At 40.5% G+C, this 18,579-nt stretch overlaps 1 protein-coding gene across 7 annotated transcripts in view; it reads left to right on the forward strand.

Moving 5' to 3' along the window:
• Positions 1-18,579, forward strand: part of ZHX3 (zinc fingers and homeoboxes 3) — a gene marked incomplete at its 3' end in the record, with an annotated part of 121,395 nt that overhangs the window by 100,079 nt on the left and 2,737 nt on the right. For all 7 annotated transcript variants that reach the window (XR_014021450.1, XR_014021451.1, XR_014021452.1 and 4 more), the window contains exon 3: positions 15,392-18,381. Coding sequence is in view for 2 of the 7 variants with exons in the window: in XM_081289973.1 (XP_081146099.1) it covers positions 15,522-18,381 (2,860 nt within the window). The remainder of the gene's footprint in view (positions 1-15,391; positions 18,382-18,579) is intronic.

An 18,579-nucleotide genomic window follows, 5' to 3' on the forward strand; every position in this document is an offset into this window, starting at 1 on the left:
TTTGGCTTAGAGTTGCTTTAGCTATTCTGGATCTTTTATTCTTCCAAAGGAATTGTAGGACTGTGAAGAATATCATTGGTATTTTGATAGGGATTGCATTGAATCTGTATATTGCTTTTGGTAGTAGGGTCATTTAAAAAATATGGATTCTGCCTATCCATGAACATGAGAGATCTTTCTATATTTTTGTCTTCTTCAGTTTATTTCTTCAGTGTTCTATAGTTTTCATTGTAGAGTTCTTTTCACCTCCTGGTTAGCTTTATTCCTGCGGGGGGTGGTGGTGGTGGTGGTGCAGTTTGTACCCTGCTACTATCTTGATTTATTTATTAGCTTTAGCAGTCTTCTGATGAAGTTTTTATTGAATATTCTAAATAAAGAATCGTATTATCTGCAGACAGTGATAATTTGACTTCTTCCTTTCCTTTAAATTTTTTTTTCTTTTGAGGCTTTTTTGTTGGGGGGGGGGTTTCAGGGATTCTTTTATTTTCTTCTTTTCCTTAATTGCTCTAGTTAGAATTCCTTGCACTATATTGAATAGGAGTAGTGAGAGTGGACATCCTTGTCTCGTTTGGGATTTGGAAGGAAACACATTCAGTTTTTCCCCATTCACTATGATATTGGCTTTGGGTTTGTGGTATATAAACTTTATGATGATAAATCCCTAATTTATATGTGGTATAACCTTTATGATGATAAATCCCTAATTTCTTCAGTGTTTTTATTTTATTTTTTTTTTATAAAGACTTTTTTATTTATTTTTTTTAAGAGAGAGTGAGAGGGGGGAGAGAGAGAGAGAGAGAGAATTTTTTTTTTAAGAGAGAGTGAGAGAGGAGAGAGAGAGAGAGAGAGAGAGAGAGAGAGAGAGAGAGAGAATTTTTTTAATATTTATTTTTTAGTTCTCGGCGGACACAACATCTTTGTTGGTATGTGGTGCTGAGGATCGAACCCGGGCCGCACGCATGTCAGGCGAGCGCGCTACCGCTTGAGCCACATCCCCAGCCCCTCTTCAGTGTTTTTATCATGAATGGATACTAAATTTTGCCAAAGGCTTTCTCTGCATCTATTGAGATGATTAAATGATTTTTGTCCTTAATTTTATTTCTGTGATGAATTACATGTATTGATTTGCATTATGTTAAATAATCCTTGCATCACTGGAATAAAACCAACTTGGTCAATGATGTTCAATATTCTTAATATGTTGTTGAATATGACTTGCTATTATTTTTATTAAGAATTTTTGCATCTGAGTTCATCAAGGATGTTGTTCTTTAGTTTTCTTTGCTTGACTTGTTCTTTTCTGGTTTTGGTTTGTGATACTGGCTTCATGAAATGGATTTAGAAGTTTTCTATCCCTTTCTATTTCATGGAATAATTTGAGGAGTATTGCATTAGTTCTTCTTTAAAGGTCTGGCAGAATTCAGCTGAGAATGTATCTGGTCCTAAGCTTTTCTTTGTTGGAAGCCTTTTTAGAAAGAGAATACAGAAAATTTAATAGAGCACCAAAAACTGAATGAAGAAAAAATCGGTGGCATTCAATTTACAAACAGCACAGCTTCATTCACAATAGCCCCAAACAAACCAAACTTGAGACAGTTGTAACAAAAAAAATATGCAAGAACCTGTATGAAGGAAACTTTAAAACACATCTGGGGGGGTGCTTGGGATGTGGCTCAAGTGGTAGTGTGCTCGACTGGCATGCATGAGGTACTGGGTTCAATCCTCAGCACCACATAAAAATAAAATAAAGATATTGTGTCCATCTAAAACTAAAAAATAGTAGAGGATAGGAAAGGTAGCAGAATACAACAGTTACTAATATGGCATTATGTAAAAATGTGGATCTATAACCGATGTGATTCTGCAATCTGTATTTGGGGTAAAAATGGGAGTTCATAACCCACTTGAATCTAATGTATGAAATATGATATGTCAAGAGCTTTGTAATGTTTTGAACAACCAATAAAAAAAAGAAAAAAACTAAAAAATAGGGGCTGGGGATGTGGCTCAGGCGGTAGCACGCTCGCCTGGCATGCGTGCAGCCCGGGTTCGATTCTCAGCACCACATACCGACAAAGATGTTGTGTCCTCCGAGAACTAAAAAATAAATATTAAAAAATTATCTCTCTTTCTTTCTCTCCCTCTCTCACTCTCTCTTTAAAAAAAAAAAAACTAAAAAATAAACATTAAAAAAAAAACACGTCTGGGGACATGAAAAGTATCCAAATAAATGGAGACTGATCACATTACTGGAGAGGAAGACATCGATTTTCACTTTAAATCATGTACATTTACTGCAACCCAAATAAAAACAGCAACAGCTTTTGTAAAAATTGGAAGGAGTCAAATTGATCCTGAAGTTCCACAGTAGGAAAGAAACTGAATAGCCAGAAAAACCCTGGAAAAGAAGTGCAATGGGGGCTGGGGATGTGGCTCAAGCGGTAGCGCGCTCGCCTGGCATGCGTGCGGCCCGGGTTCGATCCTCAGCACCACATACCAACAAAGATGTTGTGTCCGCCGAGAACTAAAAAATAAATATTAAAAAAAAAATCTCTCTCTCTCTCTCTCTCTCTCTCTCTCACTCTCTCTAAAAAAAAAAATAGTAGCTATTACATTAAGCACACTGGGATAAAAATTAAAAAAAAAAAAAAAAGAAGTGCAATGAAGGTACAATAGCACTCCCAGAACCTAAGGTATTCCAAATAAATAACAATTTTAATTGTTAAGTATTCCAGGCTGGGGCTGGGGCTTAGTGGTAGCACACTTGCCTGGCATGTGTGAAGCCCTGGGTTTGATTCTCAGCACCACATATAAATAAATAAAGGTCTATTAACAACTAAAAAAATTAAATAAAACCAAAGTATTCCTTCATGATCTTGGAGTGACAAAGCCTTTCTAAGTATGACTCAAACTCTAGAAGCCCCAAAAGAAGAAAAGTTGAATATATCCAGCTATATTAAAATACTTTTCTGTATAGCATAAGGATCCAAAGCAGTCAAAATTGAGAAAATGTATTTCCATCTCTTACCACAAAGGGCTAACTTTCTTTAGTGATTGATGTACAAAAAGAAATGAGTAAAGGATATGGACTGGCAGTTCACAGAGATACAAAACAAATGGCTCTTACATATTGAAAACATATTTCTGCCTTCATAGAGAAATGCAAATTAAAATGACAGAAATTAGTTTTCACTGTCAGATTCTCTCAAAATCAGATATATTAAGAACTATGTAATGTTTTGAACAACCAACAATAAAATAAAAAATAAATAAATAAATAAATAAAACTTAATAAAATAGACACTAGTATTACTGTATGTATATACATGGCCGTATAACCAATGTGATTCTGCAACATGTACACTTGGAAAAATGAGAAATTATGCCCTATTTGATTCAAATGTATGATATGTCAAGATCATTGTATTGTCATCAACAACTATTAAAAAAGAAACTTAAATCAAAAAAAAAAAATCAGATCTGAATGGCCAGGCTGTGGAGAAATAGGCACAGAAATCACTGGCTGAAGGGAGATAAACTGGTAGAATCCCAAGGAGGGCACTCTGGTGATACCTATTAAAAATACCAATGCATTGGGGGTCGGGGGTGTGCACACCTGTAATCCCAGTGGCTCGGGAGGATCCTCCTGTGGCAGGAGGATCAAGAGTTCAAAGCCAGCCTCAGCAACAGTGAGACACTAAGCAACTCAGTGAGACCCTTTCTTTAAATAAAATGCAAAATAGGGCTCCGGATGTGGCTCAGTGGTTGAGTGCCCTTGAGTTCAATCCCTGGTAACCCCCACCCCACTTAATCAAGAGATTCCACTTATACAAGTCTACTCTGTAGGAAATGAATAAACATGTACAAAATCACAGAAAATAATAAAACATTTTGGAAACAATCAAGATGTCCAAAAGATGACTAGTTCATTATATCAAGATACAGCCTTATATTGTTAAAAAAAAAAAAAGTAAGGAAAAACTAATATATCTCCCAAAAAATGTTTAAAAAAAAAACCCAAGATGTTGATAGAGGCATATATTATGCTGCCTTGTCATATTACACCTTGATTTTAAAAGGGGAAAAAAAAGCAGAATATCTATAATATCAGTTTGTATATGTGTTAGGAAACAGTTGAAGGCATATAGTTTTTTTTTTAAAGGAAAACCCCCAAAAAAACAAAACAAAAAAGCAAACCAAAAATCCCAAACCACTAACAATGATACCTGTTAGGAATAATTTTCAATTTGGCAGACAGAGGATAAGCAGGTTAACTTCTCACACCATATCTTTTTTTTTTTTTTTTTTTATAGAATTATTTTTTTAAGAGAGAGTGAGAGAGGAGAGAGAGAGAGAATTTTTTAATATTTATTTTTTAGTTCTCGGCGGACACAACATCTTTGTTTGTATGTGGTGCTGAGGATCGAACCCGGGCCGCACGCATGCCAGGCGAGCGCGCTACCGCTTGAGCCACATCCCCAGCCCCTCACACCATATCTTGTTTAAACATTAATGTAAAAAATCTATTCCCACACCAACCCCAATTTTGCATGGTCTTTCAAATATATACATCTCATAATAAACACGTGTTTATTTCATATTCGATTATTTACTATTCATCTAAAGTAATTCACAATACATAGATCTTAGTGTAAGACTGATTTTTTTTATCTGTAGGCTGATAATGAGATGACCACAATTTCTGAAATTTCCAAGTTCTTTCAGTAGCTTTCCAATCCTAATGAATAAAGATTCCTAACTGTATCTATTTAATTTCTTTTGTCATCTTGGTTAATTTCTAAGGGTTCTATGATTGGCACTTTTTCTTAGACTTTGTTTGCAAAACTATCCTTTAAGATGGAAAATCTGAGTTTTCACAAATGCAAAAAAGGATCACTCAGTAGTTGCAAAGTGATAAGTCAGAAACATCCCAGGACTTCTTTGGAAGCAAGTTCCAACAGTCTCAAGGGCTATTCTATTTCTTTTTCTCGGTGTGCTTCCTTATTCCATGTGCATGGTTGTATTCTGGTTATATTCTCTTCTGGTTTACATTCCTTCCTAATGACTAACTACACAGGGCACAGGCTTCTATCTTAGCCTTTGATGCAGAGAGTCACCTTACCAGTCATCTTATCACAGTTGATTCAGTTGGCCAGAGGTCTGACAGCTTCAGAGGCAGCCAAAGCTAGAGTAAAAGCTACAACATCAGAGTCCCAATGAGGGAAATTCTCATCAAAGGCTGCTTCCCTCACCTTGCACCCTTCCACAAACAGCCCATCGTGTTCCTCAATATCTTGGGTGTAATATGACTGGGACCATGAGGGAATTGTCCAGATATTGGTAGAAGATCACCGCTGATTATTTCCTAAAAGACCAAACTTCCCTTGAAGGTTTGACACTGTATCAAGCCCGGGATGAGTCTGGGGATGGGCCTGTGAGCAGGGCTCCACACCCGGGCCATTGGTTGAGTAGCTTCAGCCACCGGCCCTTCCTGGGCCTCCTGGGCCCAACTCTTGCTGCCTATCACCCTGTGTTGTTATATTGGAGTCAATCTGGGACTTTCTGTTGAGTAGTTTTTTTGTTTTATTTTATTTTTGGTACCGCAGGGACTTTACCACAGAGCTACATACCCAGCCATTTAATTTTTAAATTATTTTTATACAGGGTCTTGCTAAGTTAATAAGGGCCTCTTATAGTTGCTGAGGCTGTCTTGAACTTGCAATCCTCCTACCTCTGCCTCCTGAGCTTCTGGGATTATAGGCATGTGCCACTGCACTGGAGTAGGGTTTATTTTTAATTTTTCCTGTGTAAAATATTTAAATATTTTCTTTAGTGTCAGCTTAATAGTCATGAATTCTTTTAATTTCTGTTTATCTTGAGAGGTTTTTATTTCTTCTGATTCGGAAGGGTAGCTTTGCTGGATTTAGTGATCTTGGTTGACAGATATTTTCTTGCAGAACTTGGAACACATTGTTCCATGTCCTCCTGGATTTTGGAGTTTGTGCTAAGAAATTGGAAGTTAATTCCAATTGGCTTGCCTCAATTGTGACCTGTTGTGTTTCTTTTGAGGCTTTTAAAATTCTAACCTTGTTCTATATGTTAAGGATTTTAATTATAATGTTTCACAGAGTGGTTCTTTTTTGATCTTGTCTATTTGGGGTTCTGAATGCATCCTGTATCTGAATTTCCATTTCATTCTTGAGGTTTGAAAAATTTTCTGTTATTATTTTCCTGAAGTAGTTATCCATTCTATTAGTCTGTTTCTTACAACCCTCTAAAATATTAGCAGTTCTTAAATTTTGTCTCTTAAGGTTGTCTCAGAGTTCTTTTATTATTCTGGTCATGGTTACTTCTTTGCTTTTAATTTTTTTTTTTGGTAGTTGTAAAGCATGCCATTATTTTATTTGTTTATTTTTATGTGGTGCCGAGGATTGAACCCAGTGCCTCACACATGCTAGGCAAGCTCTCTGCTACTGAGCTACGGCCCCAGCCCTTTTCTTCTCTTTAATACTGTATGAATGTGCAAGGTTGGCCACTTGTCTCCCAACTCTGAGATTCTACTTTGATCATGGTTTACTCTGTTAGACAGACTTTCAACTGAACGTTTTATTTGATATATTGTGTCTTTCTAAGATTCCTGTTTGGTTCTTTGTCAACATTTCATTTTTTCTTACTGAAATTCTCTTTTATATCCTGTACTGACTTTATTTTTTTAATATTTATTTTTTAGTTATAGTTGGACACAATACCTTTATTTCACTTATTTATTTTTATGTGGTGCTGAAAATTGAACCCAGGGTCTCGCACATGTGAGGCAAGCGCTCTAATGCTGAGCCACAACCTCATCCCTGTACTGACTTTATTAATATATTCAGTTGGGTTTTTTTTTTTTAATATGTGGATGTATACTCTTGAAAATCATTAATCATTTTCATGTGCTTCTTTTGAATTCTTTATCTGATTATTTCATCCACTTCAATATCTTTAGAGTCAGTTGCTGGTGAATTGTGAAATTTAGGAGGCATCCTGTTACCTTGTTTTTTCCTTGTATTCCTGTGTTGAGTTTTATGCATATGTTGGGATGGGTTTCTCTTCCAGTGTTGTGTGTGGGTCCTTTTAGGACACACCCATCACTTGCAAAAGTGTCCTGGAGTCATCTAGATTGAGACCCTTCATAGGGGCAGCATTCCCAGACTTTGTGTTAATTTTCTGTTTTTCTTGTAGGAGTTGAAATCCATAAATGACACCTGAGAACCCCCCACCCCCAGCCATTTCTACTTGGGGCCTTATCATTAGTTTGGGGAGTTTCTTTCTTCTAGGCTTTGTATAGCTGAAGTTTGAATGTGGTTAATTTGTGTGTGGAGCAAGATGTACTCTCTTTTGGCTGGATTTAGTTCAGCTGCAGAACTTGGGTGAGCTTGTGGCCCTGCAGATTCCCAGCACTTTACAGAAAAAGTGGAAACAGATAATAACACAACCAAAGCAGACAATATACAGCATTAAAATAAAGACCCAGTGCCTACTGTGACACCACAGCACTAACAACCACCAAAGTAGGAATGGTGGGTAGCAATTGCCAACAACAAAAACAACAAATAACCATGCGATAGTCTGTCATGAAACAGCAGCTGTCCACTGTATTCTCCACAGTGCTAATTACTGCTACAATATGATTGTGGGGGCAGGAGTTACATAAACCAAAAATTCCCCAAAAATGGTAAAAATAAGGGAAATGAAAATGTGATAAGAAGGTAGAAGAAAGTTTAATATGTTCAAAATGTGAATAGAGAAAATGTTGAAGAGATATAGCAAGTGGTGTTTATAAAGAAGGAGAAAAAATAGAGAACAAAAGAAATTGGCTGTTAGTGGGAGAAGAAAGGAGAGGAAGGGAAATGAGAGAAACAAACAAAAACCATAAACTCTAGCCCTCAAAAGACAAGGAAAAATACCTGTCACCAAAAAAACCTAAAAATGAGGAAAAAAATTTATGAATATATATTAATCAAACAAGCTGTATAGCAAGAGCATCAAAAAGGGATGAGGGGGCATGATGTCTCCTAATGAAAAATGAAAGAATTGTCATACTGAGGTTGTCACACTGAAGTTGATGACAATAGTCACTGCCTATGCCCAACTGTCCTTCCATTTGGTCTTGGGCTTTGTACTGGGTGAGAGAGAGCAAAGGCTGGGGGTTATTAACCCCTTCCTCTTTGTATGGCTCACGAAGCTTCTGGCTGGTGTAACCTAGAACTAGAAGTTCTTGAAATAGTTCTCAGCTTTCCTTCTCACCAGTATGAGGTAGAACAGAATGGGAAGTACTGTTGGTTGGAGTTTGTTCACACAGACCAAATTGATGCACTTCACAGGTGGGGCTGCTGCAGAGTTCTATGAGGGGAGTTCTCTTGGCCAGGCCTTAGGTCTAATCAGGTCTTAGGAGTTTTGTTGGGTAATCTCTGGAGATTAGATCAACACACCCCTAGGGCCAGGCAGATGCCAGTTTCTTATAAGAGTCCACTGTATCTCAGAAGCCTCCCAAGAATTACTCTCACTGGGCAGGGGAACCAGTCCTCCACACACTGCTGCTCACAAATGCGGCCTTCCCAGCCTTAGTCCCTGAGTGCATTCCTGATCCTCTTCAGCTGGTCACATGAACCACCAGACTCAAAGGAAAAGTTTGCTGCAATCCCCTCAGTTTTTCTGATTTGAATTCCCCTGGTACAACCTCTGTGCTTATTTCACTCATGTTCTGCTAGGCCACATGGTAGATGCTTGCTGGGACAGTCTAGCAACATTTGCTATGATTTTCAGGCTTTCGCAGCTGCAAGCTGTGGCACGGCCTCCTCAAGATGGCTCCTGCCTCAGTTCTTTGCTTACCAGTTGAGAGAAACAGAGCACTTTTCAAACATCACTTCACTCTGCAGCCTCTCATTCCACTAAGTTTAGGCTGCTTTTTTGACTTACAGATTTTTTCTATGCCAAATGTGTCCGCTGTGTTTTTCTCTGTATGTTACCCTCCACTCTATGTTTAACCCACTCCGCTGCTGCATCCAACTTGGCTCTAATGTACCCTTCTTGTTCTTTGTTCAGTGCACCCAAATTTCTGAGTCTCTAAGAGATTCCAACTGTTTGATATTGAATTTCAGTTAATTCCCTCTTTCATCCACCTCACTGGGAATCCCTGCTCCCACTGTATCCCAAACCATGGAGCAACTGGAAACGTAGCTTTCCTCTAATCTGCCACCTTGAATCTCTGAGTTTGTTTGTTTGTTTTTTAATCAAAAATTGATAAAAACTCAAAGTGACAAAATCAGAAACAAAGGAAATATTACAGTTGATGCCACAGAAATAAAAAATCATGAGACCACTAGAAAAATAATTAGCCATCAAATTGGAAACGTAGAAGGAAATAAATTCCCAGAAACATACAACTTATTAAGACTGAATCATGAAGAAATAAAAATTCTAAACTTTAACTGTAACAATATTGAATCAATAATCAACAATCTACTCCAAAAAGAGATATCAGGACATTTAAAGAAATAACGCCAATTCTTGAACTCTTCCCCAAAAAGTGAAAAGGGGGGAACACTTCCAAACTCATTTTATGAGACCAGTATTACCCTGCTATCCAAACCAGACAAAGGTAGAGAAGAAAATTACAGACCCATATCTTTGATAAATATTGACATTAGAATTTTCAGCAAAATACTAACAAACTACAAATCAACAGCACATTAAAAGGATTATACACCGTGACCAAGAGGGATTAATTTCCATAATGCAAAAATAGTTCAGTACATGATAATCAGTTAGTGTGTTATACCACAATACAGAATGAAGGACAAAAACCATATGATCATCTCAATTAATGTAGAAAAAGCATTTGACAGAATTCAAAACTGTTTCAAAATAAAAACATTCGTCAAACTAAGAATAAAAGGAAAATACCTCAAATAATAAAGGCCATATATGAAAAGCCTATAGTTAATTTCATATTCAGCAGTAAAAAACTGAAAGCTTTTTTCCTAAGATCAGGATCAAAGCAGGAATGACCATTCTTGTCATATTTAATTAATGTTGTACTAGAAGTCTCACCCAGAGCAATTAGGCAGGAAAAAGAAATAAAAATCATCCAAATTGGAAAGGAAGAAGTAAAATTCTCTTTTTTCACAGATGACATGATCTTATCTGTAGAAAACCCTGAAAATTATACACACAAAAGCTGTTAGAATAAATGAATCCAGTGAAATTGAAGGGTACAGATTCAATCACAAGTATCAGTTGTGTTTTTGTACACGAACAGTGACATCTAAAAATTAAATGTTTATACAGTATTTTTAAAAATAGAAAAATACTTAAGAGCAAAGTTAACCAAGGAGGCAAAGGAATTATACTGAAAAGGACAGAGCCTTGCTAAAGAAAATTAAAGAAGACACGAGCAAATTGAAAGGCATCCTGTGTTAATGGATTGGAAGAGTTCAAATTGTTCAAATGTCCATATTACCCAAAGATACTAAAAATTAGTGCAGTATCTATAAAAATCTCAATGGCCTTTTTTGCAGAAACAAAAAAAAATCCTAAAATTCCTATAGAATCTCATAGGATTTTGAATAGCCAAAAGTCTTGAGAAAGAAATACAAAGATTGTGGCTTCATACTTCCTTATTTCAGAATATATTACAAAGTACAGAAATCAAACAATAAGATACCAACATAAAGAGATATATAGACCAATGGGACAGAATATGTGGCCCAGAAATAAACCCTTAATGGGGAGATGATAGTCTCTTCAACAAATAGTTTTGGGAAAACTGGATATCCATGTGCAAAAGGATCAAACTGGACTCAGACCATGTACAAAAATTAACTCAAGTGTATTAAAGCCTTAAATGTGATACCTGAAACTACAAAATTCCAAGGAAAAAAGCTTTATGGTATTTATGGCCAAGTGTTTTCTTGGATATGATACCATAGCACAGATAACAAAAGCAAAAATAATATGGTCTTTCCCCTGAATCTCTCTTGGTGGTACAAAATCTTTACATTCATGTCAGCTCACCTTACTTGGACCTGTCCTAGGAAACAGCAGAGTTCCACACATGTCTGCCTCGTTTATCAGAGTGCTCCATGAGTATCTTCTGGATGAATGGTTTTCTAGATAATTGGATCTTTGCACTTTAAACACTACTTTTAATAGATACCCCTTTAAAAATGTGTGACAAATAAGCCTAAAATTACCCCAGTTAGGTAATGTTGCTCAAAATAGCCACTGGTAAACATCCAGATGGTAGTTATATGGGTGTTCACTGTAAAATTATTTCAAATTTGTTGTACACTTGAAATTTTCCTAATAAATACTGGAGAAATAAACATCACACCAGGAGGCCATGAAACCCCTTTACAAACAATCAGAGGTTACTCAGAGGGCTCAGTGTGTAAATGGTTGAGGTTGCCAGCTCTGGAGCCCGACTGCCTAGGTTCTTATCTGGTCTCTGCTGCCTTCTAGCTGTGTGACCTTCTGGCACTTAATGCACTTCTATGAGCCTTGTCTTTTTTGACCATAAAATGGGATTCTTGGGTTTGTTGTGAGAGTAAATTGAAAGGATGTGTACAAAAGCACATTCTACAATCTAAGACTTTTGGTATGTGTCGATTGTTGCTATCACTGCCTCTACTATTAGTCCTTTGCCATTGCCTGTAATCAATGACTGACCCCTGGGAGAGTGACCAGCAGTGTCACCCTCATTGGTCTATTATTTGAATGATCATTTGGGCCTAATCAGAGACTTAATTTTGAATCTCATTGGGACCATTTCCAAAATCAAAATCATCTTCTTGTCATCCACTTTTCAGCCTTAGTAAGTAAAACATGGGTCATATAATTTACTTACACCTTCCCCAGGGCAACCCACTCCCATTGCAGACAGCAGTTCCGGCCCTGGGCCATGGTGCTGGTAGCACAGAGGCAAGGCCCTGCACCTGCCTGCTCCTAAGTCCTGCTGGCCTCCTGGCTTCTTGGGAGCCCGTGCTCTCTTCCCCTGTGGTGGTTCGTCTTCCACCTAGCAAGTTGGCATCTCTCTTCCCTCTCTCCTGCCAGCCCTGATGTTCACAGCCATTGCCATCCACCTGTACCCAGGGTGGAAGTCAGTATCACCAAGGTCAGTCAGAAAGGCTCACACATAATGTCACCTGCATTGGAAACTCAGAAATGCAATGATGACCCTCTTCTACAGGCCTGACTGCTGTACTTTCTGCTCTCTGCCTTTCTGTGTTCAGTGTTCCTTTAGTGGTTTGTAATAGAGTCACAGAGGGCTGGGGCTGGGGCTCAGCGGTAGTGCGCTTGCCTAACACGAGGCCCTGGGTTTGATCCTCAGCACCACATAAAAATAAATAAATAAAATAAAGGTAGTGTGCCCAACTACAACTAAAAAATAAATGTTAAAAATATATATATAGTCAGAGTTCAGTGACCATCTCCACCATCTAATTTTAGAACATTTTTATAACCATAAGAAAAGACCTCATACCCTTTAGAAGTCACCACCCCTTCCCCTCTCTCTTGAGCTCTCAGCAGCCCCCACTCTACCTCCTGCCTCCTTGGATTTGCCACTTCGGACATTTAATGGAGGTGGGATCATACAGTGTGTGTCATTTGTGTCTGCCTTCTTTCAATAGCACAATGTATTCAGGTTTATCCATTTTTGCAGCGTGTATCAAAACTTCTTTCCTTTTTGGGACTGAATAAAATTCCACTGTGTGGATATATATTACATTTTATTTATCCATTCCTCAATTGATAGGCTTTGGGTTGTTTCCATTTTTACTATTATTGTGAATAATGCTACTTTGATCAAGTTTTTGTGTGGGCAAGTTTTCACTTCTCCTTTTTATATACTTAGGAGTACAATTGCTAAGTCTTAGGCAATGCAGTATTAAGTTTTTGAGAAATTGCTGCACTGTTTGCCCAGCATGGCTGCCCATTTCCCATCCCTCCCTGCGGTGCCTGAGGGTTCAGTTTCCCCTCGACCTCCATCCACTGTCATCAGGCTGCAGCCTCCTGGTGGGCGCCAGGAGGTTTCTCCTTGTGGGTTCAGTTTGCATCTTGCTGACTACTAGTGATGTTGAGCATTTTGTAATGTGCTCATTGACTATTTATAGATCTTCTTTGGAGAAATGTCTGCAAATCCTTTACTCATTTTTAGATTGGGTTATTACCTTTTGGTTGAGTTGTAAGAATTCTTTATATATTCTAGGTACATCTTATCAGATATGATTTTCAAAGCTTTTTCACTGTCTTGATTATTATGACCTTTGAAGCACAAGTTTTTTTTTTAATTTTTTGGTTATAGATGGATACAATACCTTTATTTTATTTATTTTATGTGATGCTGAGAATCAATCCTGAGGCCTCATAGATGTTAGGCAAGTGCTCTACCACTGAGTCACAATTGCAGCTCCGAAGCACAAGTTTTTAATTTTAGTAAAATCCAATTTGTCTTTTATCTTTTGTCACGCTTTCAGATATCCTATTGGATGGTCTTCCATGATTTGTCTAAAATGTGATTTGCTCACTAGGAACTTAACTGTATTATTCTTCATTTCTCTGACTTGGAATTGCAAAGCACTTAATTTAAAATGTTTGCCTATATACAAAGGAACTTAGAAATGATATACTTTGAGCTTATAAACCATTTCTGCACATTTAACCTAAGGAAATAACTTGATAGAAGAAAAATACCCTGTATGTCCAGAGTTGTTCATTTCACAGACCCCTGACATTGGGGCAGTGGGGGTTTTGCCAGGGGGTCAGTTAAAGCCATTGTGGTGTATTCTTAGGTAGTTGCCAGTTATCATAATTATGAAGAATATGTAATGAAAATGTTTATAATTATCATGTTCGTGAGAAAAACTCAAGTGTGTGCTCCTTCTGATTAAATATCTGTATAAAATATTTGTGTTGGGGCTAGGGCTCAGTGGCAGAGTGCTTGCCTGGCCCGTGTAAGGTACTGGGTTCGATCCTCAGCACCACATAAAAATAAATAAATAAATAAATAAAATAAAGGTATTGTGTCCACCTACAACTAAAAATATTTAAAAAAATATTTGGGCTGATGAAAAGGGTATATATAATTATAGGTAGTTTTCTAGTCTTTGTTTAATGTTGATATTTTATATTTAACATTAAAATTAAGTGAAAAGCATGCGTAGTGACAAGTAGTGAAATCTGGGTAAATGTTTCTTTCTTTCTCACCACAACTTTTTTTTAATAGTAATTATTTTTACCATTACAGTCATCAGGGTTACATTTAGAAACAATATAAAAATAGTTTCTATGTTTGCTTGCTAAGAATTTGAATGGAGATATTTAGATTTTCTCTACATTTTATATTGAGTATTGATGATAATTTGATTTTAATATTATAATATTAAAATATTATCTTAATCATTACAGCATTATAATTTGCTAAAAAAGAAGGCAATGATGATTATGGTGATATGTTAATAGGGATCACAGAAGCACTTTTCTCATGACATCTCATGAAATGATTATTATTACAGTAATTTTGTATATAAGTAAATCCATCCATCAGCTTTGAAATAAATTTCAAAAACAGACCAAAGGTATTTTTAAGGAGCAGTAAAGATACTGCAAGAAAATAAAATGAAAAATAAAAAAGTAAAGTCAAGTCATTAGAGAAGGCACAGCCCTGTGAGAACCCGTTGTGAGCTACTGGGCCTTAAACTGGATCTTTGGATATCCTGACCTTTGGCCTCATCTGGGTGGCCCAGTCAGTAACTGGGAGGTGATTCCTTTCCTGCAGCCTGACTCTGGGTGGCAGACAGCAAGCAGGGATGGCCACAGAGAGGCCCCATTCTTGCGGCAGGCCTGTCTTCCCGCCCAGCCACCCCCTGCATTCACACACTGCAGCTCGCTGGTCTCTGTGCCTGGCCTGGGGGAGGCTAGGCGTGTTCTCCTGTGTGGGAAGGCTGTGAAAAGAGAAACCCTTGTTGGCCCAAACATTTAGACAAGAGTTACAGTGGATCTTTTGTTCTCACTCTGACATGGTCAGAATTAATTTGGAGGTCCCAAAGAGGGCATTTTGTTTTTGTTTTTAAAACTCTGTTACTTAATGCAAGGATATGGGGGGAAAAAGAACTAAGAAGCATGGCTGTGGTCTATAAAGGAGTATTGGAACACTCCCAGGTCATTTTTCAGGGGAATGTACTGTTAGCAACTGAGGGCTCCTGACTCAGTCTTTACATCTGAGCTGCTGGGGAACTGAACGTCTTGTGAAAAGACCTAGATGCTGGAGGACAAGCAGCGAACTGTGTCTGGGGATCTGAGAAGTAGTTTAAGGTATCTTAATTATGTTTTTTCTCTTCCTCCTCAGGTTTAATAGGGGAAACCTACTTTCTGCAAGTAACTGAAAAAGCTGCCCTTGGAAGCTGTTTCTTGGGCCCTCATGGAGTAGTTGGAACTTTTCTGTCAGATCCTTGGGCTCCTGATCACCCAGAGTAGCCATGGCCAGCAAGAGGAAATCCACCACCCCATGCATGATCCCAGTAAAGACCGTGGTGCTGCAGGATGCCATTGTGGAGGCCCAGCCAGCAGAGGCCTTGCCTGAAGTACCCCAGCAGGATCTTCCCCCAGAAGCACCTGCTACCAGCAGTGAGGCAGCTCAGAACTCCAGCAGTACTGATGGCTCCTCACTCGCCAATGGGCATCGGAACACTTTGGATGGCTATTTATATTCCTGTAAAGACTGTGATTTCAGATCCCAGGATATGACCCAATTTGTGGGACATATGAACTCAGAGCACACAGACTTTAATAAAGATCCAACTTTTATCTGCCCTGGGTGCAGTTTCCTGGCAAAAACCCCCGAGGGGCTTTCCCTGCACAATGCCAAGTGTCATTCAGGGGAAGCCAACTTTGTGTGGAATGTGGCCAAGCCAGACAATCATGTAGTCGTGGAGCAGAGTATCCCTGAGAGCACCAGCACTCCTGACCCAGCAGGGGAGCCCGGCGCTGAGGGGACTGATGGACAGGCTGAAATCATCATCACTAAGACTCCAATCATGAAGATAATGAAAGGCAAAGCTGAAGCTAAAAAAATCCATACTCTCAAAGAGAATGTCCCCAGCCAGCCTGTGGGTGAGGCCTTGCCAAAGCCATCAGCTGGGGAAGCAGAGGTGAAAGAGGGGGACCACACCTTTGTTAACGGGGCAGCTCCAGTCAGCCAGGCACCTGCCAGCTCTGCAAAGCCCCCCCATACCACCAATGGGCCCCTGATAGGAACGGTGCCAGTTCTGCCAGCTGGTATAGCACAGTTCCTGTCCCTCCAGCAGCAGGCCCCGGTGCACACCCAGCACCATGCCCACCAGCCCCTGCCTACATCCAAGGCCCTTCCCAAAGTGATGATCCCCCTGAGCAGCATCCCAACATACAACGCGGCTATGGACTCCAACAGCTTCCTGAAAAACTCCTTTCACAAGTTCCCCTACCCAACCAAAGCCGAGCTCTGCTACCTGACTGTGGTGACCAAGTATCCAGAAGAACAGCTCAAGATCTGGTTCACAGCCCAGAGGTTGAAGCAAGGTATCAGCTGGTCCCCTGAGGAGATTGAGGATGCCCGTAAAAAGATGTTCAATACAGTCATCCAGTCTGTGCCTCAGCCCACGATCACAGTTCTGAACACCCCCCTGGTTGCCAGTGCAGGCAATGTCCAGCATCTCATCCAGGCCGCTCTCCCAGGCCACGTTGTCGGACAGCCAGAGGGCACAGCAGGAGGACTCCTGGTCAGCCAGCCACTGATGGCCAATGGGTTGCAAGCACCAACCTCGTCTCTCCCCCTGGCAGTCACATCTGTTCCCAAGCAGCCAACAGTGGCACCTATTAACACCGTGTGTTCAAATACAACATCGGCCGTGAAAGTGGTCAACGCAGCCCAGTCTCTCCTCACAGCCTGCCCCAGCATAACTTCCCAAGCCTTCCTTGATGCTAGCATCTACAAAAATAAGAAGTCTCATGAACAACTGTCCGCTCTGAAAGGGAGCTTCTGCCGGAACCAGTTCCCAGGGCAGAGTGAAGTCGAACATTTGACCAAAGTCACCGGCCTCAGCACTAGAGAGGTGCGGAAGTGGTTCAGTGATCGGAGGTACCATTGCCGGAACCTGAAGGGCTCCAGAGCCATGATGCCTGGGGATCACGGCTCCATTCTCATTGACTCTGTGCCCGAGGTGCCCTTCTCCCCATCCTCCAAGGCTCCCGAGGTAACCTGCATCCAGACAGCGACCTCATTAGCAAGCCACCCTGCTGCCAAACGGCAATCCTGGCACCAGACTCCTGATTTCACGCCCACCAAATACAAGGAGAGAGCCCCAGAGCAGCTCCGAGCCCTGGAGAGCAGCTTTGCACAAAACCCACTCCCTCTAGACGAGGAACTGGACCGCCTGAGAAGTGAAACCAAGATGACCCGGAGAGAGATCGATAGCTGGTTTTCAGAGAAACGGAAAAAAGTGAATGCTGAGGAGACCAAGAAAGCCGATGGGACAGCCTGTCAGGAGGAAGGGGAGGCTGCTGAGGACGAGGCGGGAGAAGCGGAGTTGGCCAGTGAACTGAGGGTTGCTGGTGAAAATGGTTCCCCAGAAATGCCCATCAGCCAGATATCAGCAGAGCGCAAAGTCAGCCCCATCAAAATCAATCTCAAGAACCTGAGGGTCACTGAAGCCAGTGGCAAGAGTGAGCTTCCAGGGCTCCTTGCCTGTGAGCTGGAGGAGGATAGTTTGAACAAGCTGGCAGAGCAACCCCCTGGCAAAGTGAGCTACAAAAAGACGGCTCAGCAGCGACACTTGCTGCGGCAGCTCTTTGTCCAGACCCAGTGGCCAAGCAACCAGGACTATGACTCCATCATGGCCCAGACGGGGCTGCCGCGGCCAGAGGTGGTGCGCTGGTTTGGAGACAGTAGGTATGCTCTGAAGAACGGCCAGCTCAAGTGGTACGAAGACTATAAGCGGGGCAACTTCCCACCGGGGCTGCTGGTCATCACCCCTGGAAACCGGGAGCTGCTGCAAGACTATTACATGACACACAAGATGTTGTATGAGGAAGACCTGCAGAACCTCTGTGACAAGACCCAGATGAGCTCCCAGCAGGTCAAGCAGTGGTTTGCTGAGAAAATGGGTGAGGAGACCCGGGCCGTGGCAGACACAGGTGGTGAAGACCAGGGCCCTGGTACTGGTGAGCCTGCGCCAACTCACAAAGGGCTGGGTGACTCCTATTCAGAGGTGTCTGAGAACAGTGAGTCATGGGAGCCCAGTGCACCTGAGGCCAGCTCAGAGCCCTTTGGTACATCAAGTCCCCAGGCTGGACTTCAGCTAGGTAAGGAGTCTCCAGGAGCCATGGCCTTCCTTTGTGGGTGAGGGGAGGATGCACTCACAGGTGGACATTGAATTTATTGCACAGGGGGCATCTGCTATCTCTAAGGCTGCCTGGCAACAGAACTAACTTCCTGTCTACTTGAGGGGACAACAGGCAGCAGAAGCCGTGGGGCCCTAATATGGATAAATGGGTGAGAGT

Source organism: Spermophilus citellus (assembly GCF_964194105.1).
Source record: "Spermophilus citellus genome assembly, chromosome: 4".
Taxonomy (NCBI): Eukaryota; Metazoa; Chordata; class Mammalia; order Rodentia; family Sciuridae; genus Spermophilus; species Spermophilus citellus.